Genomic DNA, 17,516 nt, shown 5'->3' on the forward strand with positions numbered 1-17,516 from the left:
GCTTGTGTAAAGAGTACGTTTTGTGGTGGAGGAAGTGAAAGAAGCCTTTCACCCTACACTCATCTCTCGCCACCATCAAGGTGCAGCTGGACGTGTCGACCACATCGTCGCTAGACAGAGATCTTATCGAACGGAAAGATTTAGCATTCACGTGTTTGTCAGTAATTTATATAGTACTGCGTTTATTGCTTCACTGGAGCGAGCAGCGCTCGTTTCATGCATTATTTTGCATTAAAAATAACCTTACAGTCTGTAAAACTTTAGTTTAAACTGAATGGATTACAATCCTGTGACCTTTTTTTTTTTTTCCTGTTGGCCTACCGGCGTTACATCTGCCCAGCACATGTCTGCTGTATCGACACAAACCTGCTCATATGCTAAAGGTCTTTGAAAACCTGTGTGAAGTCATTTGAATCGAACTAACAGGGCTAGAGTAGCTGCAGATAATCAGTGTTGTGTGTATTGAACTCCGAGAAGTATCTAAGCCACAGTTGGAAATAATGAAAAACTCTCAATGATTTTGAAGAACTTGAAGCATTATGTTTGTTTGAAATAGTGTCCTTTGTGTCACATGTATATTGCTTTTATACGTTTATTGCTCAATCCTTACAGTATGCATGTGTATACACAATTCTCAAACAGCATATATTTTCTGCCTGACTGTACTGTTAGACAGTAGTACTTTTCAAATCATAACTGGGGACATGCTTTGTAATATAATTAAGGGTTCTTATGTCCTCGCTTAATCTGAGTAATTGTTATAAAACCCTGGTTATTTCAATACATTTTTAAACAAGGGATTACATTTATAGTTGGATAAAGTTCAAAAAGAATACAATTGATTATTAAGTAATATATATCAGCACACACCATGTGCAGAGCATTCAGTGAACAGTCTCATGTGATTTGCCTGTCAGCTGCAATTGCCTCCACTAGATGTCCAGTAGAAAGTGTGAGCTACTTCACTGTCAGTGCATCATACAGATGTTCCCTTCTTTGGCTTGGTTGATAAAAGTGTGTCAAGAGTAACAAACTAAAGTACAAAAAAGAAGTACAAAATATGGAAGAATTCACTTTCCAGTATAAAGTTTGTGTTTCCAAAAAATATGCAGCAGATGGCTACCAGTTGCTTTTGCATGCAATTTAAAAACAGCAAAAGAGTTTCCATTTCCAGAGGTTACTCCATAGCTTCAGTCACTGTCCTCTGAGCTCTGACATTACAATGATCGCTAGACATCATCAGCACTGTAGTGCTCCTGCTGCTACGTCTCATCCCTACTGCTGGGAGGGATGCCAGTTCCAGTGTCCACACTGTTGTTACGGTAACAGTGGTTTAGGGTGACAAATGGGTTTGGAAGCGGCGTGGCCGGATCATCATACTGACTTTGCGGAGGGAGTAATAATCGGAGTCTTTCCAGGAGTACCAAACGATCCCATCGGGCCCCAGCGGTACACCCTGTCCTTTGGGCGTGTAATGTCCTCCCTGCAGGATAAAGAATTAGTGATCACTTGTGCCTTTAAAAGAGTGAAAAGAAGGGGTAATCTCTGTATCCTCACCCTGTAGTAGATTCCATTAAGGTTGGCGTAGAAGCACTGGTTGTACCACCAACCGCCGTGTGAAATCTCAGCGCAGATGTTCCCACTGTCCGGTGTACTGAAGCCGTGCTTGTCGTGGTACCAGCTGAAGGAGTCCTGCACCGTGCCACTGAAGCCCGACACGTGGAGGCGGTACTGATGCTCCTCATCTTCCACACTGCAAACACAGAGGAACAGTAAGACGTTATGTAAGAGACACAGAGGGTTGTTTGTGTTGTGTAATAACCAGCTCGACACAAGCCAGTGCATGTGTTTGTCAGCTGCTTGTGAACACGACAAGACCTGAAGCTCTGGTAGAGGGCATGTTTGTGCTTGTTGCTCCAGTCCTCAAGGACGATGCGGAGGCTGTAGTCTCCTTGCGTGCTCAGCTCATGGATGTGGTTGTTGCCCAGCCAGAACTCTGAGTGCAGGTCACCAAATCCATCCCTGTAGTCCCTCCAGCTGCGGTCAAAGCTCACTGAGCCGTCAACTCGCCGCTGGATCACGGTCCAGCCACCGCCTGAGGCAAAAACAAGGAGGAGAGTGTACACTAGGTCTGCTGGGGTCACATCTGCTCATTTGATGACTACAGGTCAGGTAAAAAGTAGTCAGTGTCATGCTCAAAGAACACAAAAGCAGAGTGCACGCTTGCCAACATAGAGGTCAAAACTCTTGCCATTCAGCTGAGATGCAGTCACGGCTAAGCCGGCTTTTGACCCTGTGCAGTGTGTCATGTACGTGAACGGCAGTGTGCAAACATTTAAGGCATTTTGGCAGTTTAGATTCTCATCTATCATGCAATACAATCAGGAAGGTGTCTGATCAGTCCCAAACTCATTCTACAGCATGATGGCAACCCCAAATGTTGAGCGCCAGTCAAGACTGAAAGAACGACCTTGAGTGACAAGAAGAACAAGGAGTCCTGTAACAGACGGTATGACCCCCTACAGAAAGAAGCAACCAAGACAGTTTAAATCAGCAGAGCAACTGTGGCAAATTCTCGAGGACGCTCGGAACGACCGACATGTCAAGTACCATGGAAAGCAGAATTGAAATGCACCAAGTGGAAAAGGTGTTTCTAATGGCGTACTTGTGCTATATCATTATTTTGATTGCATGAGTGCGTTCACACTGTCGGGGTACAGAAACATTCAGTGCACTAAAAGCACCTGCACGATGCACTCAAAACCGTCCAAAGATTGAGCAAAGTTTTCACCCTTAACGGTCACCATTTTTGGCTACGTAGAGGACGGGGCAGGACCACCAAATGTAAAGAATTCGGTGTCTGAGAAAGCTGATGCTGTTCCTGAATACCACACAAAAGTAATAATTTGTCACTGCTGCTGCTGGACAGAAGTGTTTATTTGAGTGTGTGAAACAGAGGGCACGAAAACACGTTCATTTCTGGGTAAAATAATTAAAGCTGCAGATATTTTGGCGGGTGAGATGTTCACATGCTGAGGTTATTTATATATATTATTCAGTGCAGAACAGCAGTGTGCGATTTGAAACAGCACTACCTTGTTGAAATTCCCGCACTACACAAGTAAGAGTCCTTACATGTAAGACTACTATTTGTTAGTGTACTAATGGAAGTTCATCATTTGGAACACAGCATGGGTTTTTCTGTTTACTGCTCTTTGCATGGAATTAACTGATGAATAAAAAAAACGTCCATGATGTTTTTTGGAAATCGCCTTTGCACTTGCACAGTACTGTATGTTATTGCACATGTATGTGGCTCACCATCTGTGTCCATGTCACAGTAGACTTCCACAGCCATGCCTGCCAGTGATGGCACCACAGTGTAGAGACCTGATCTCCTCACTCCATTGTAGTAGATAGAGGCACAGTCTATGGGGCAGTTTCTCACATGCTGAATCTCTGAAGGAATAATACTGAATGTGAGGCAACACTGAGAAGCACAAAATCAACAAAGGGTGTTTGGCATCCTCTGCTGGTGGATCATCATATGAGTGTGTACCTGGGTGCAGCGTGTCTTGAGCACTCATGAGCGGATTGGGACGGACGATGTTGATCAAGCACCCGGGGTTTCTTTTGACTTTAGCCACCAAAAGTGTCAGATTGTGAAGTTGGTTCTGGGTGAAACGGACAAACAAATGAATAACCATTCAAAAAACACAAAAGGAAGTGTCCTAATATAGAACAAATTTGGATCAGGAGAGGCGGTGTACCTGCAGGTCGAGGATCAGAGTCCCCTGTAGGTGGAGTAGGGTGGTGGCTTCAGCATAGTGCACCTCCAACTCATGAAAACGTTCCAAGGAGATGTTCATGTGGGTCCTCCCTTCACTCTGACATCATATGACACACATACAAAAACATGAAATAACTGTGAGAAATGCTTTACATTATTTTACCAAAAAAAAAAAAAAAAAATTGAGTTGAAAATCTTGAGTAAAATGATTTTTCTTTCACTCCTCAACTCGGGCCCACAATTAATGACTCAATTATTACAGACTATATCCAATCAGGTATTAAAACTCAAACATGAAACCTCTGCTGATGCACTCAGGACAAAAAGGACGAGTCCTCATCTAAAACTTAAAGCAAACCCAGTTTATTCCAAGCTTGGATATAGAGGATAACACTAACTCCCATTACCACAAACCCTGTTGCCCTGTCCCCTGCCCTGTGCTAATGTGCAACACATGAGTCCTTTGTACCATCCACCATGTGCCCTATGACGGGTCTAGCTTGGAGACTCTGTTTGTATAAGCTCACTGCCTGAGACGCATGAGGCAACACGTGGAAGAGTAGCGGGCTAATCCTGTTAGGGACTAAGGTCAAGGACATGCTAGGGGGAATCTAGCTTGATGACCAAGCACCACATTACAGCACAGAACTGTGCACGACGAGCGTTAGGCCATACGTTTTCTATTCTCGGTAGGCAGTGTATAATGGAGAGCAAATCTCTGTCTATCAAGTTCAATTCAAATCAAACCAAGGTTTATTTAATAAAATGTTTATTCCTAATGTGTCCCAACTAAAAAGGCCTTGAACAGAGAAAATACAAAACTCAAGGAAATATTTAACAAAAGGTCTGGCTCCGAAAAGATGTTTTTGACACTGCACAAAGAACAACAGAGATAGTTTCCAAATGAGAAAACAAGTTTGTTCTGGGTCCTTTCACAAGTGTAGTCTGTAAAAGGGAGAGGCCACAACCAGTCAGTTTCCAGGCAGACCAGAGCAAATAACTCAAAGCAATTAAATTGGTACTGATTGTTGAACAACGTCCGCTAAGTATAAAAGTCTGACCTGCAGCTCGAGGACTTTGATGCGGTGCCGGTGGTTCCTCAGTTCCTCCTGCAGCACAGAGATGGTCTCTTTCAGTGCCACAATCTGCTGCTTCCTCTCCTCGTTCTCATGCAGCCAGTAGGAAACCTCGTCCGAGCAGCGAAACATATCCGGGCATCTCTGCTCTTCCAGCTGAGGTAGTGTGGCCACCAGCCGGCACATCCCATTCTTCATCACCTGAAGAACAGAGAGGGCACAAAGAGTTCAGCTTTTGTTGTGAAAACTGAAAATGTAAAAGCTACATCAAAACTTATATATTTCAATCCTTTTGACAATTTTAATTATCGGTAACTCATAATTTGGATTGACTTTTGGCATAAAATCCGAGTGGTAAGTCGCGTGAGAGAGCGTCAAGGGTCAGGCGTCATAGGTCACATCCAAAGGTGGTGATCTTGGCTAATGTTGCTCGCTTGCTGGGGATCATAGCCCAAAATGGGAAAAGTCTCCGGCGAATCAAACAGACAAGCCTCCAAACATACTGCTTTTAAAGCCTAATATCTAATTAAAGATGGACATTGTTTTTTTCAAATGGACCACCAGGAAACTAATGGGAAGGAGTGGCTTTAGTGAATGACACCATCATGATCTCTGGACAAAATGTAATGACTTTGTAGTTCATGAGAATTTGAATGGGAGTCTATGGAGCCGGAGCCAACCCCTAGCGGCCATCGGTGGTATTACGTTTTATGGCACTTTTGGCCTCACCTGTCAGACCCGGAAGTTACGTCCACTTTAACGCGTGGAAAATGACGAACACCTGCCGGGCAATTTGAACTGCAACAGCGCGGCGTGTGTATTATGGACGTAATAATGTGTTTTGGACTAAATACTTTACTGGACTGGATTCACTGGACCTTTGCAGACCGGTTTTGTGGGACCTTTGCTGCTCGTTGTTGGTACTATGAGGCTTTATTGGTGAGTTACGTCAATACTGTAATTGTTTGGGGTTTTTTTTGGGTGGTGGTCCGACAACGCTGTTTTCTGTACCTGCTGTGATGATTGTCTCTTGATTTATTTATTTTTTCTTAACTGTGGCATCATTCAGAGAGTTTAATTACAGAACAGAGACAGAGTTGTTCTCCTCTCCACAAAGTGAACTTATCTTTTGCACCAGATAGCTGTATAGTCGCGCATTATTGAGCACTATCTATCCTGAGATGCGCTATTTACGCCGATCGTGTGTCTGTCCTTATGTTGCATTTAATCCAGTGTTTTAACCGCATACATTTTGTAGCTGCGTAATAGTTGTCTCATTGTGTGCAGTATTTGTGACAGTGAGCGTCACATTTTGTGAAATAATTCTAAAGTACTCTAAAAGCACTTGGAAATATAACATGACGTTGATTTCTGCTCAGCTGGGATGCGCTTTCGTGGCGCCGATCATCTCCGGAGTAAATGTAGGCAGCAGTAATACGTCTGTTGCTACTACTGTCTGACAAATGTCACTTTGGCGTGCGCTCAAGATGTTGACAGTAATCACCTGGTTCGTGTACTCCCCACACTGGGAACCCCCACCGTTGCGTGTCGCGTTCAGGCTGTCAGCTTTGGCCTCTGGCAGCAGCACAATGAAGATGTAGAGAGCGGAGCACACACTCCAGCCGGGAGGGTTGGTCGGAGACAGGAGTGACATTGCTGCCAGCAGGTTAGGCTGCCCCTGCCTTGTCAACGAGAGCGGGCGTGTGCGTCACCATGTGAGGCTCTGCTGGCTCTCCCTGCAAGGAGCGAGAGACAGAGAGAGAATATTGTCTAATTCGTGAAGCCATCAAGACACCTTTTTTTTTTTCTGCCTTCTCTCTTTATGATACACACAGAGAGCCGCACATGTCTTTGCCTTTTGTTTCTGTACAAGTAAGAGGACATGATGCTGATCCCATCAGTCTATCACATTACTGTAATTGGTCCTCAGCTAACTCGGTAAACGCACACACACACACACACACACACACACACACACACACACACACACACACACACACACACACACACACACACACACACACACACACACACACACACGCACGCACAAGCTTGCATATTTCGGCTGCTTTTCAAGCCAAGCTTGACTTATTGGTCTTAAGTTTATTATGAAGTTCTATAGCTTTTAAAATACTATAAACACGTGCACAGATAACATAAAAAAAAAAAAAAATACAACTTTAAAATTAAACAGTGTTCTGTGCACCTGTAGGAAAAGGCGGTTTACTCACCCCGGTTACACACCATCTTCTACCCCATTCCTGGCTCCTATTGGGCCAAGGGGCTCTCTCCATTTTCCTCTTTTCCTTGTCTGTACCTCTTCCTGTATCGCTTCGTCTCACTCTGAGTGCCTCATGCTCTTATTCTGTCTCTTTCTCCCTCACTATCTCTGCACCGCTCTCTCTCCAGTGTAGACATCTTAGTACAATAATCCACCTTTAAGAGGATTCACAATGAGAGAGGGATGGGAGGGAGGCAGACCAATAGGGAAGCTATAATGGAATTATAGGTAAAAGCGAGACATGGGACAAGATGCCGAAAAATGTATTTTTAATTTACCAGCAATATTCATATTTTTGTAATAGCTTAGCTGTCTTTATTGTTTACAACTAACAGTGTGGCAATATATACTGAGCTGCGTTTCATGGTTATAAGATTTTTGGATTTTACTGAATTTTATGAGGAATAAACTGATTGTCGTCCACACATTATGGAAACGGAAGGCTTAGTTTGTTGTAGAGTCCGACTTTAAAACGGTGAGGAAAAGCGGTTTGGAGTCTGCGCATTGCTGGAGAACCTGGTGCACGTAACTAACATGCATCAGCAAAATGCTTACATACATCAGCAGGTATACAGTGAATAAACATCACCTACAGGCACAATAATCCTGCTCTAAGCTTGTTGTAATGAAGGCTGATGTGAGTACGTGTATGAGGGGTTTTGATCTTATTAAAGTATTCAGGAAATCAGACAACTAGGCAGTGCTTCACCTCACCAATGTATTGTACATGTAAAGTGTCCATACATTGCACATATAAACTCTCAGCAAGTCTTTTATATCTGCTGTATGCCTGCGAGGGGAAACTGTGTGTAAGGCCACATGGTGGCACCATGTAACAAGTAATTATCAGCTGGCCTAAAACTGAGCTTCCTGGCTGCAGCACCCCAGAGAAACAACACAAACAACAAATAACTCAACAGAATTACAAGACAAGAAGAGAAAGAGTTTCCAATATTTGTCACTGAAGACAAAGAGGAGCTAGAAAGTAAAGTAAACAATAGAGCAGAATTCTTAACTGCATTTGCTTTTGGTGGGTAGTGCAATCCTATAAACCTATAAACAAAAATGTTACATATAAAGTGTGAGTAATATTTTTCTATTAATATACTGTCATTTCAAGAGTTAATTCTCAGTTGGAAGGAAAGAGGGAAAAGTATGAACACAGATTTTGTTATTGTATAAAAAAATTATTAATTTACAAAGTATGAGTCATGCTGGGAAAGAAACCATCAATTTTACCCCATACAACAGTCATTCATTATAAATAATGCAATCCATATATTCACTGCTTTTCAGTGGTGAATACGGATATTTTGTTACAGGGCATAGTGTTCGGTAATCATTTTTTTTCTTTGAGTACTTTCTCAGCAGCAACAGACTGATGTCCAACAACATAAAAAAAAAACATCTTACCTTGGCCCCAGGAAGGATTGATAACTGCTGGCGGTGTTGTTTTAAAGATTGAATGTTTAGAAATCACAGTGGAAGAAAAAGTTTCAACTCCATTCAGTAGGTTTTATAACTTTTAAAAACTAAAACAATAGCCAAATGTAACAATAAAGAGGATCACCACACAATTTGACGTTAATTTCCAAGATTGTTTCGAGTCAGTTGCTTTAAACTTGCTCTTGAATATTTTTTATAAGTTATGAATACAACATATCAATATCAACAACAATTGCTTATTTATGCAGTACCTTTCATTTGAAGCTTTGTTTCTGGCCACCTGTTGAATATTTACTCTGTTGGCTCTGTTTTTGGTCTCTGCCGACTACTGAGGAAAAATATCGAGCTCTTCAGCTCACAAATGATCCACTCATCACCAGTTTTGTGACATTTTAAGTTTTAGTTGAAAATAACTGCTTGATGTGGCCAAAAACAAAGAGTACTTAAATAGTAAAGATACGGATAAACAATGAGCTGAAACTCACCATCAAGCCTTAGGTCATCATATAGATACGTGCATTGCTGCAGATTCAGGTAATAGTTCTCGTACTGTTTATATCTTAAAAACTATCAGTTTTACCCAATTTAAAGACTTTATTATGTTCATCTGTGACATGCTATAAAGTCAGCTAAAACAGCAACTATCTAAAGACGACAAAAAAACAAACAAAAACAAAAAAATCATAATTTTGACCTTAATTGGCTTCTTAAATGACTTCATGCCAGAAACACCATAATTAAACATAGCTTACTTCCTCTTGCTTAATTATTCATCATGTTAAAAAAAAAAAAAGGCAGGTTTTGTCATCATGTTAGTGTCTGTTTCTGGCATGGTGACATCGAGCTAGTGAGTGGTGACAGTTTGACAGGATGTGGGGCAGGTGGTGATTGTTCATGATGGAGGTGGATGATGGGGAGATTTATTTCTCTATTTGTGTGGGGAACATGATGTGTGTGCAGAGCAACGTGAAAAGGTTTTAAAAAGCAGGAAACTGAGTTTGAATTGATTTATCCAGCTCTGTTTCGCTGACTGACAATACACAACCTTTTGATGACCGATTAACTGCCTCCATCGTAGATGGAGACCAATCAACTAAGGGTCATCATTCTGGGAGAAATACGTGTTACCGGGGGAAAAGCAGCTGTTGCTCCACACTGATGTGGCCTAAGGATTTGGCAGAGTTCATGTAAATAGGTTCAATACTGCAGACTCCATCAAAAAGACACTCATTTATGTGTGTATGTATGTGTATGTGGTTGAGAGAAAATTAAGCCAAGGAACTGTCTAAACTCGCATACAATGCACCTTATTACTTCTTTGAGCCATACATTACTTTCTGAGTGAATTACTGGAACCATTTTCCACAGTGAGAAATAGACCTCCAGTGTCTGCAGTGACTGCAATATTGATTGTCTGAAAACAGATCAACAAGATTGTTCAGACACATTTTCTTAAAAATAGTTTCTTCTTATTTGCAAGTGACTCCTGGAAAGTTCTTATGACTCCCTTGTGTCCTTATCTTGTGACCTACAACCAACTCAGTATTACCATACGAAAGCAGATACAAAGGGAATGGGGGTGACTGTCAACTGTTTGTCACACTGTATAAAAGCTGCCCTACGGAGGAGTGACGTTGAGCAATGCTGGGCATCCTTCTTTGAGTGTACATGTATTTGCTCCTTCTTGCAAGAATAAATGTCCGATATGTTTGATTTTGAACCTAGTCTCTGAGTAATTTTTCTAACACAAGGTCAGGAACTAATTTGACACCGAGGTTGTTGGGTAATAGTTTTCCTTGCTGTATTGTTGCCTGCCCACCAAGATGCATACATATGTAGCATTACATAGGCTACACACTATTTCTGCATTCCTGCTTTGCAAAGGTGGGACACTGAATGCAAAGCACAGTAGCTGTAATTTCTTCTCAGACAACAAATGTACTTTTGACAGAGAAGTTGTTTTCTTAATTCATTGATGCCTGCCCTGTCAGCAAGATGCATATTACGGATAGGTCATTAAAAAATACATTAATAATTTCCCTCGTTTTCAACGGGTCCTGGTAGTAATGTGTTACTATCGCCAGAAGGGGGCAGTAATGCACCTAAGAGCTGTTTGCCAACCGCCATTAGAACAACAAAAGATTATTAGTCGACGAATTCCCAGTGAATGTCAAATAAAGTATATAATAATATTGAGTATTTTTGCCTGCCTGTATGGGAATAACACAGCATTTAGAATTGTAGAAATGAAAGGAAGGCATGAGTGAGCTGTAAACCTCAGTCCACTGCTCAATTGGCATAATCTTCTCCCTTTCCATTTTGGTTGTTCTCTGCATGTGTCAGTGCTTTTTCCATATTTTGATGCATGCCATATCACTCACTGAGCAATTCAGTTGCTTACTGTTGCTACCACTGCTGTTCAAATAGAATTTCATGAGCATAACCTCCACATGAACATCCACCTGGAGGCTCTAAGTCTACCACATACCAAGGAGGTTGACTCCCTGCTGTGCTGAGTTTGATGTGTCCTTGTAGAGGGTGATAAAGTCAGAGCCTAGACATCCACACTGAGCATATTTTACCTTCCCTCACTGGTGACCCTGTATTGTTTTAGTCTTACAGAATATGCATGAGCATAGAGTGACGTGACACATATTGAATCGGTGCCTTGTAGAAGGATGCAGTGGGCAAGTAGAAAAGAAGACGACTGCAAACTATTGTAAAGGATGAAGGTTCAAGCTCGTAAAAGGCTTTTTCAACTGTTTTATAATGTTAAAAATGTATTTAAACTGTTACTTGACATGACAATGCAGTGAATGATAAATGTAGGATGCTATCAAGTGTGCAAAAATGCTCTACATGAAATGCTAGCGTGTACATCATTTTGACAGCTAATGAAAATATAATACCTTACACCTTAAATAATTAATGGTCCCCATGGTTCTTTGTGGTTCATGGTTCTCTGTCAGAATAACACTGGCAGGTAAAGTCTATGACCTCAGATTTCATCTTCCTACACTGCGAGATGAGAGCAATATCAAATTAAGTTGGCTATTGATATTAAAAATTACTTTTGAAGTGTGTATTTTATTACTAAATAAATACTAACATATGTGTGTGTCATCCAGGGGTCAAGGATAATCGGTTGTGTTTTATGTCAAGTTGACATAAAAATCCATCCTGCTTCAACTCTCCTCCCCCTCATCTCCTCCTCGTTGATTTATGTGTCTCCTGAGGACTCAACCAGCTTGACCACTTCACACTACAGAAAAAAGCACTTCGCACATGCAGTAGTGCACCAGGTTGTGTTTGTGTCATTTTTACTCTGCATTTATAGAAACAGTCTCACTAACATTATCATGCCTTATTGCAGAAAAAGCTTCCCTTCAACCCACCGAGTGCACAGTATAGGAAAACACGGGGCACACTATGTGGCGACAAAGCCTTCAGGAATGATTGGATACAATCTATTGGTGAGGTACTAGGCAAAGCCAGACCACTCATCATATAACAAGAGGACTGAACAAAATCTCTTGGAAAGAAAAAAAAGAAAAAAGGTCCTCTAGGTTAACAGTGTTATCAATGGATTTAAAACCAATATTCCTTTGACTATTTTGAAAAGCGCTCGAGAGGAGAGACGAATAACTGAAAGTAAGTCATCAATTCGGATCACAAAAATAATCTTTTGTCAGACCGCATTTACTGCTGATAAAATAGCATTCTTGAATATATAAAAGTCCCTGCTCTGACAGTGGAATTTCAATTCAGATAATTACTGTCATAATTCAAGTTTTGAGATGTTTCTCACATCTGAAAAATGAAGAGTTTATGGCAAATGAAGAAGGAAATAATTATATCATTATAATAATATCATTCATTTTCTATTTGACCATAAACTAAAGTGATCATGGAGCTAGATGAAAAACATATCACTAAAATGATCACAATTCTTCTTGAGGGGAGGAAAGAGGGGGGCATAAATGTTTGAATTGAATATCAACGCAATCCATCAAATAGTTGTTTAGGTGTTTTACTTAACACAAGTCAACCTCATGGTTAGCTTTTCTCTGCCAGACTATTGCTAACAGTTTCAGTTTTCACTGTGATTATAGTCTGAAAAGCCTGTTCACATTAACATCCAGCCACTCTGAAGGGAGGACCAGTCAGCGTACAGTGTCTGTGGTCACGCGCGATGACGTTGAAGTCGAGAGTTTTTCCTCTTAATGTAGTGGCAGCGATGGTGTCGTTTCGGCTGGCTTTGGCGCGTCGTGATTGGTTAAAGCTGCTCCAGTGATTTCAAAATTAACCAATGAATCTGTGTCTGGAAAATTCAGAGGATCCCAGACTTTGGTAGTATTCATCAAATGAGGAACATGAATGTCTAGACAAATATTTGTTGTACCTGCAACCCATTCGATGTTCTACATCAGTCTGGATTAGTGGAATGACCAAACAAGCCCCAGACTGATGTTGTCATCCCACGACACAGCACAAACTGATGCTAAACAACCACACTTTGTCCTTTCATTTTAAGAAATGGGTTATGTTTAGCATTTCATCTAGATTATGCTGAAGGCTACTGATTGAGTAAATAGTTGTTTTTTCTCCACTTGATGCCCTTGTGTCCACGTACCCTCTGGCCAGCTGCAGCATGGGCAGACTCAAAGATCGACCGACAAGAAAAGAGCATGACGCATATAAAAGCACAGTTTCTGCTGCGGGCAGTTCAACGTTACAGTTTACACAGTTTGCGCGACCTGGGTCACAGAGACGGATAACAATTTTCACGAATGTTATTTACGAGGTCTGAGGCATCAAGGTGTTGACAACAGTGGTTGAGTTAGTAAAACATTAAAATAAAATGAAATGCTTGGAGGGAATATTTTGGAGGCCTCCACTGCTCACTTAAAATTAAACCAACCTCCACACAGCAACAAATATTGTACGTGACATCCTCCTTCCCAGTATGCAGCTACTCTCGGGCAGAATGAAGTGCTGGATTAATATTTTATGAGCGTGGAGTCTCTTCGCGTCCTCTCTCCCCGCTCGTGATGTAAATCAGGACTGCGGTTTTTCCGTCAATTGCATTATCCATACTGACTCTTTTGTTGACTGCTCGTTTTTCTACTGATTGGAGAGGGAACATAAGGCCGCCTCTGTCACAGCACACACACAGATTCACTGATGGCGAGGGGGAAGGAGGGTTTAAGGACAGGAGTACTGACTTCACTGCTCACAAGACAACCACAGTCTTTAACTCTGAGGCCCTCTGCTCACTGCATGACTTTGTTCTGAAACTCTTGTGGGTAATTTTGTTCTTGGTTTCAGTCTCGGAACATATTTGAGTGCTTTTTAATGGGGAAATGTATGCTCAGGAAGCTTGTTAAAAGCAAATGCTGGATTGTTGTTAGATTAATGAATTGATGTAGGGAATTTACATGGAGACGGGCAATTAAGTTGTGTTGGTATTGTTCAGATTTGTTTGTTTGTTTATGAGGGGTTTGGGAAATGTGTTCACAAACAAACTCATGACATTTCAAAAATGTTGTATTTTTGGAGCATGAAACCTGCATTAGCCACCGGTACGTGTGCGCTCCGTTTCTCACTCCTTCACATGCAGACATCTGTCTCTGACGTCACACTGACCTCAATGCGTTTATTTGAGTCCTTTAATGAAATCAGCCGGCTTCTCTTTGTGACTCGTCCACTTTATGCTGAGCTATGGCCGTGGCAATGACTTGCACTCGAAGAGATTTATGCAATCAACTGTCAAGTAATTGTATGTATTGTGAATGAAATCGCTTAATCACACTGAATGTGCTCGATCACACTTCATGGGTTTTCACCCTGAATTACAGCAGCTGCATTGTCGACAATCAATTCTCTGCAGGCACTAAGCAAAGCAATGAATAACCTGCTAATTAGCATGACGTGGTAAGTGGAAAATCTCGTATCACTTACAAGGAGACCCAAACAAGATTCAGAGTGATCAGTGTGCGTGTGTGCAGTGGGATTTAAAGCAGTTCAAATGCACGAGAAACTGTGAAGTCACCGTGAAAATAAAATGTTGTAGTGAAAAAAGAAAGAATACATTTTCTGTCCCCTTTCCATGGGTTCATGCAGTTCAACTCTCTTCACGCAGGTTCCCTGACCAACCAGTAAAGGTTGACAATGATCCCTCACTGGCCTCCCGCCCACAAACAGTTGCTTTTGTTCTGTACGGGTCCAAGCTGAAAACACTGTAGCACCGAGTCTGTGCAGTTTTGTGTGGGTGTGCTTTTCACCACAACATCGAGACAGCCGAAGCTAAAAGCAGTAATAAAATTGGAGGGTTGAGGTTATTGTGGTCACTGGAAGAAAAAAAAAAAAAAAAAAAGCACCAACAATGAATGTGCACCTGATTCGAATTCTTTTCTTCCAGTATTGCATAAACTTCTCTGCCAAAGTACATTTGTTGTTTTGGCAGTAATTTCTGCTTCTGTGCTCTTGAATTTTGTTTTCAGTTCAAAGCAAGTATGCAGCAATAGTTTAAAGCCCATGTAATGTTACACGTGTATGCATCAATACAGGCAATCAACACAGCGAGAAAACATTATTACCTGATATCTCAGTGTCAAGTTTGTATCTGATCCTGTTGTAGCTCTGCCAGAATGGATTGGAAGTGTATTTTCTTGTTACTCACATCACGGTTGACATAATTTGTAACAGTTCACCAGGCTTTAGAGAACTCTGTTTGAATATAACACTGTTTTTGAACAGGACGTTGTTAGAGGGAGTGTATGAGTACTTTAAGCTCATTGCACAAATCCCACCTAAAATATATCCGGTTTTTTTTATCAGGATTATGAATAGAAAAACATAAATTATGATAACGGTGATAATGAATCGCTGGATGAGTCTGTCGTGAATGTAGTCTGATCTCAATACTTCCAACAGATAGTGTGATTGGAGCATGCAACGAAAATAAAGTGCTGTATGAAAGATTAATGGTGAAATGGAATATTGTCTCGGCTTGGCTCTGAGACACGTGGTTATACTAAAAAAACAAAGGCATTTTTTTTTTTAACAGCGGTAATAAAAATAAACACATGCAAACAGTTGTGAGGAATCAGTAAAGCTAGTAGGAAGTGAAGATCTGCTGCTCTGATGTTGTACTGTTAGTACAACAAAACAAACCGGCACAATAGCTACAGGAGCTCTCCCACAGGCCGGCAGCTGCTGCAGGTTTACATGCATGATGCTCACAGGTGTGTCCAACGCTGCTGATTAGCCCCCGACTGGTCTCTCTAGAACAGAGCAGCAGGCGAGCTGTCACAATATCACAACACTGATACATAAACAGGAGTGAGCAAATGTCCTGAGATGAAAACAAATAATTCATCAACAATGTAATGACCAGGGGTATATTCGTGGAGGGACACATAGTCGAAGGAATATAATTTATGTTGGGAAAACAAACAGGCAAGTTTGCTGCTTTAGTGCTGACATTAATAATTTATTTCAATTAAATGGCTCCTTCTTTCTTTTTTTTTTTTTTTTTTTATTGTGGCTCCCTTATGATTAATAATAATTAAGTTTATAGTGCTTTACACTCTTTATTAAATCTTAAGTGTCAAAAGCAATAACACAACTTTTAGTTTGTTTGATGGCATGCAGTGACAGTGACTCACCAGTCACTTGAGAAGCAATATCACAACTCATCACCGCTGACAGCTGCATCTTAGCTCATCTTCGACGCTCTTGTTTATGCGCCGTCCTCAATCTTTTCATTTCAATAATCAGATAATGAAAGGAATATGCCACTACAAATATTTCTATTAAACCAATACAGAATAGATAACATTAGACAGGGAAGAGAGGGAACATGTGCGATGTAGCACCGGCTGCAAACTTTCCTTTTACTTTGACTAAAGCTGTAGTTCAGGACTTTTAGATATAAATGTTTGTTTGCTATGTGATGGCTCTCTTCTGCCTCTCTATTTCTCCTAATTACCTCCAGTTCTCTCTAAATGTGTGTTTTTTTGGATTGTCAGTATTAAAAGGTCTGTCAGTTTGGTCTAGTTCAGACTGCCAGCCCAAATCCGTTTTTTGTCATTTTCAGATTGTATCGAGATTGATTTTTTTTAATTATTTTTTTTTAATGATTAGACTGCAGAAAACCCCATGAAATGTGATTTTTGCAAATCAGATCCAAACACATTTGGAGGTGGTTTGATTTGCGAATCCAATCAGCTTTCGACGGATGCGTTCGGACGCTCTTGGTGGCTCAGATCGGATTTCTTGCTTCACTCGCATTGTGTCACACAATAATGACGTCATTTCCAGAGAGACAGAGTGAGCAGAATCTTTGCTACCACCAGCACAGCGCTATCGGAGAGTGTAGATTTGGGCGCCATGTAGGACAACAAGAACAAAAGTCCACGGACAGATGCCGAAACAAATTGTCAGGTTTTGCGTTGCTCCCACTGCCTCACCAGCGTAGCTACGTGTACGTCGTTACCACAGCAACCCATGCAAGTCTGTCCGAACTTGAATGGGGATGAAACAATTCAATCATGTGGCTCCTCTATATAATGTTATTGAACTTAATGGATTAAATTTCGACAGTAAAATTTGTCATTTCATGGGGGAGTGATGCCTTTTATTTCATTCATCCACCATTTTTCCAGAATTTATCCTCCATGTTACAGCTGGAACTGCAGCAATTGAATAGGTTATGGTGGCACTTTTGACGTACGCAGATATTGACAGTATTTTTCAACTCTTGCTCTATACGTTTGACTGTAACATTTGCACTTGATGGTTGTTTATTGTTAGAAGTCATTGTAATATAAGTATGGATACATGTGTAATGCTACTAAGGCAATTAGACCAATATAAATAATGCTACCTTACTACTGTTTGGACAATAAAACACTCTTGC

General features: G+C 41.0%; 1 protein-coding gene across 1 annotated transcript; it reads right to left on the reverse strand.

Moving 5' to 3' along the window:
• Window positions 1-578: 578 nt before the first annotated feature.
• LOC138619868 (ryncolin-2) lies at window positions 579-6,520 on the reverse strand. The gene is made up of 8 exons (XM_069696677.1): window positions 6,371-6,520; window positions 4,852-5,067; window positions 3,771-3,887; window positions 3,560-3,674; window positions 3,322-3,459; window positions 1,879-2,095; window positions 1,558-1,753; window positions 579-1,483 (listed from the first exon to the last, which is right to left on the reverse strand). Exons 1-8 carry the CDS (start codon window positions 6,518-6,520, stop codon window positions 1,334-1,336), a joined length of 1,299 nt encoding a protein of 432 aa, XP_069552778.1. The 3' UTR covers window positions 579-1,333.
• Window positions 6,521-17,516: the final 10,996 nt, after the last annotated feature.

Source organism: Brachyistius frenatus, unplaced genomic scaffold (genome assembly GCF_029030835.1).
Source record: "Brachyistius frenatus isolate BFR_SWC_R1_liver_20210118 unplaced genomic scaffold, ASM2903083v1 Contig_21, whole genome shotgun sequence".
Lineage (NCBI taxonomy): Eukaryota > Metazoa > Chordata > Actinopteri > Embiotocidae > Brachyistius > Brachyistius frenatus.

Bases quoted from the DNA above. Each gene is read 5' to 3' on its own strand.
- LOC138619868 (XM_069696677.1), bottom strand. From the start codon at position 6,520: ATGTCACTCCTGTCTCCGACCAACCCTCCCGGCTGGAGTGTGTGCTCC. The intron at 5,068-6,370 runs GTGATTACTGTC...TCTGTTCTTCAG, and splicing joins GTGGGGAGTACACGAACCAG to GTGATGAAGAATGGGATGTG. The intron at 3,675-3,770 runs GTACACCGCCTC...CGTTTCACCCAG, and splicing joins CTCTGATCCTCGACCTGCAG to AACCAACTTCACAATCTGAC.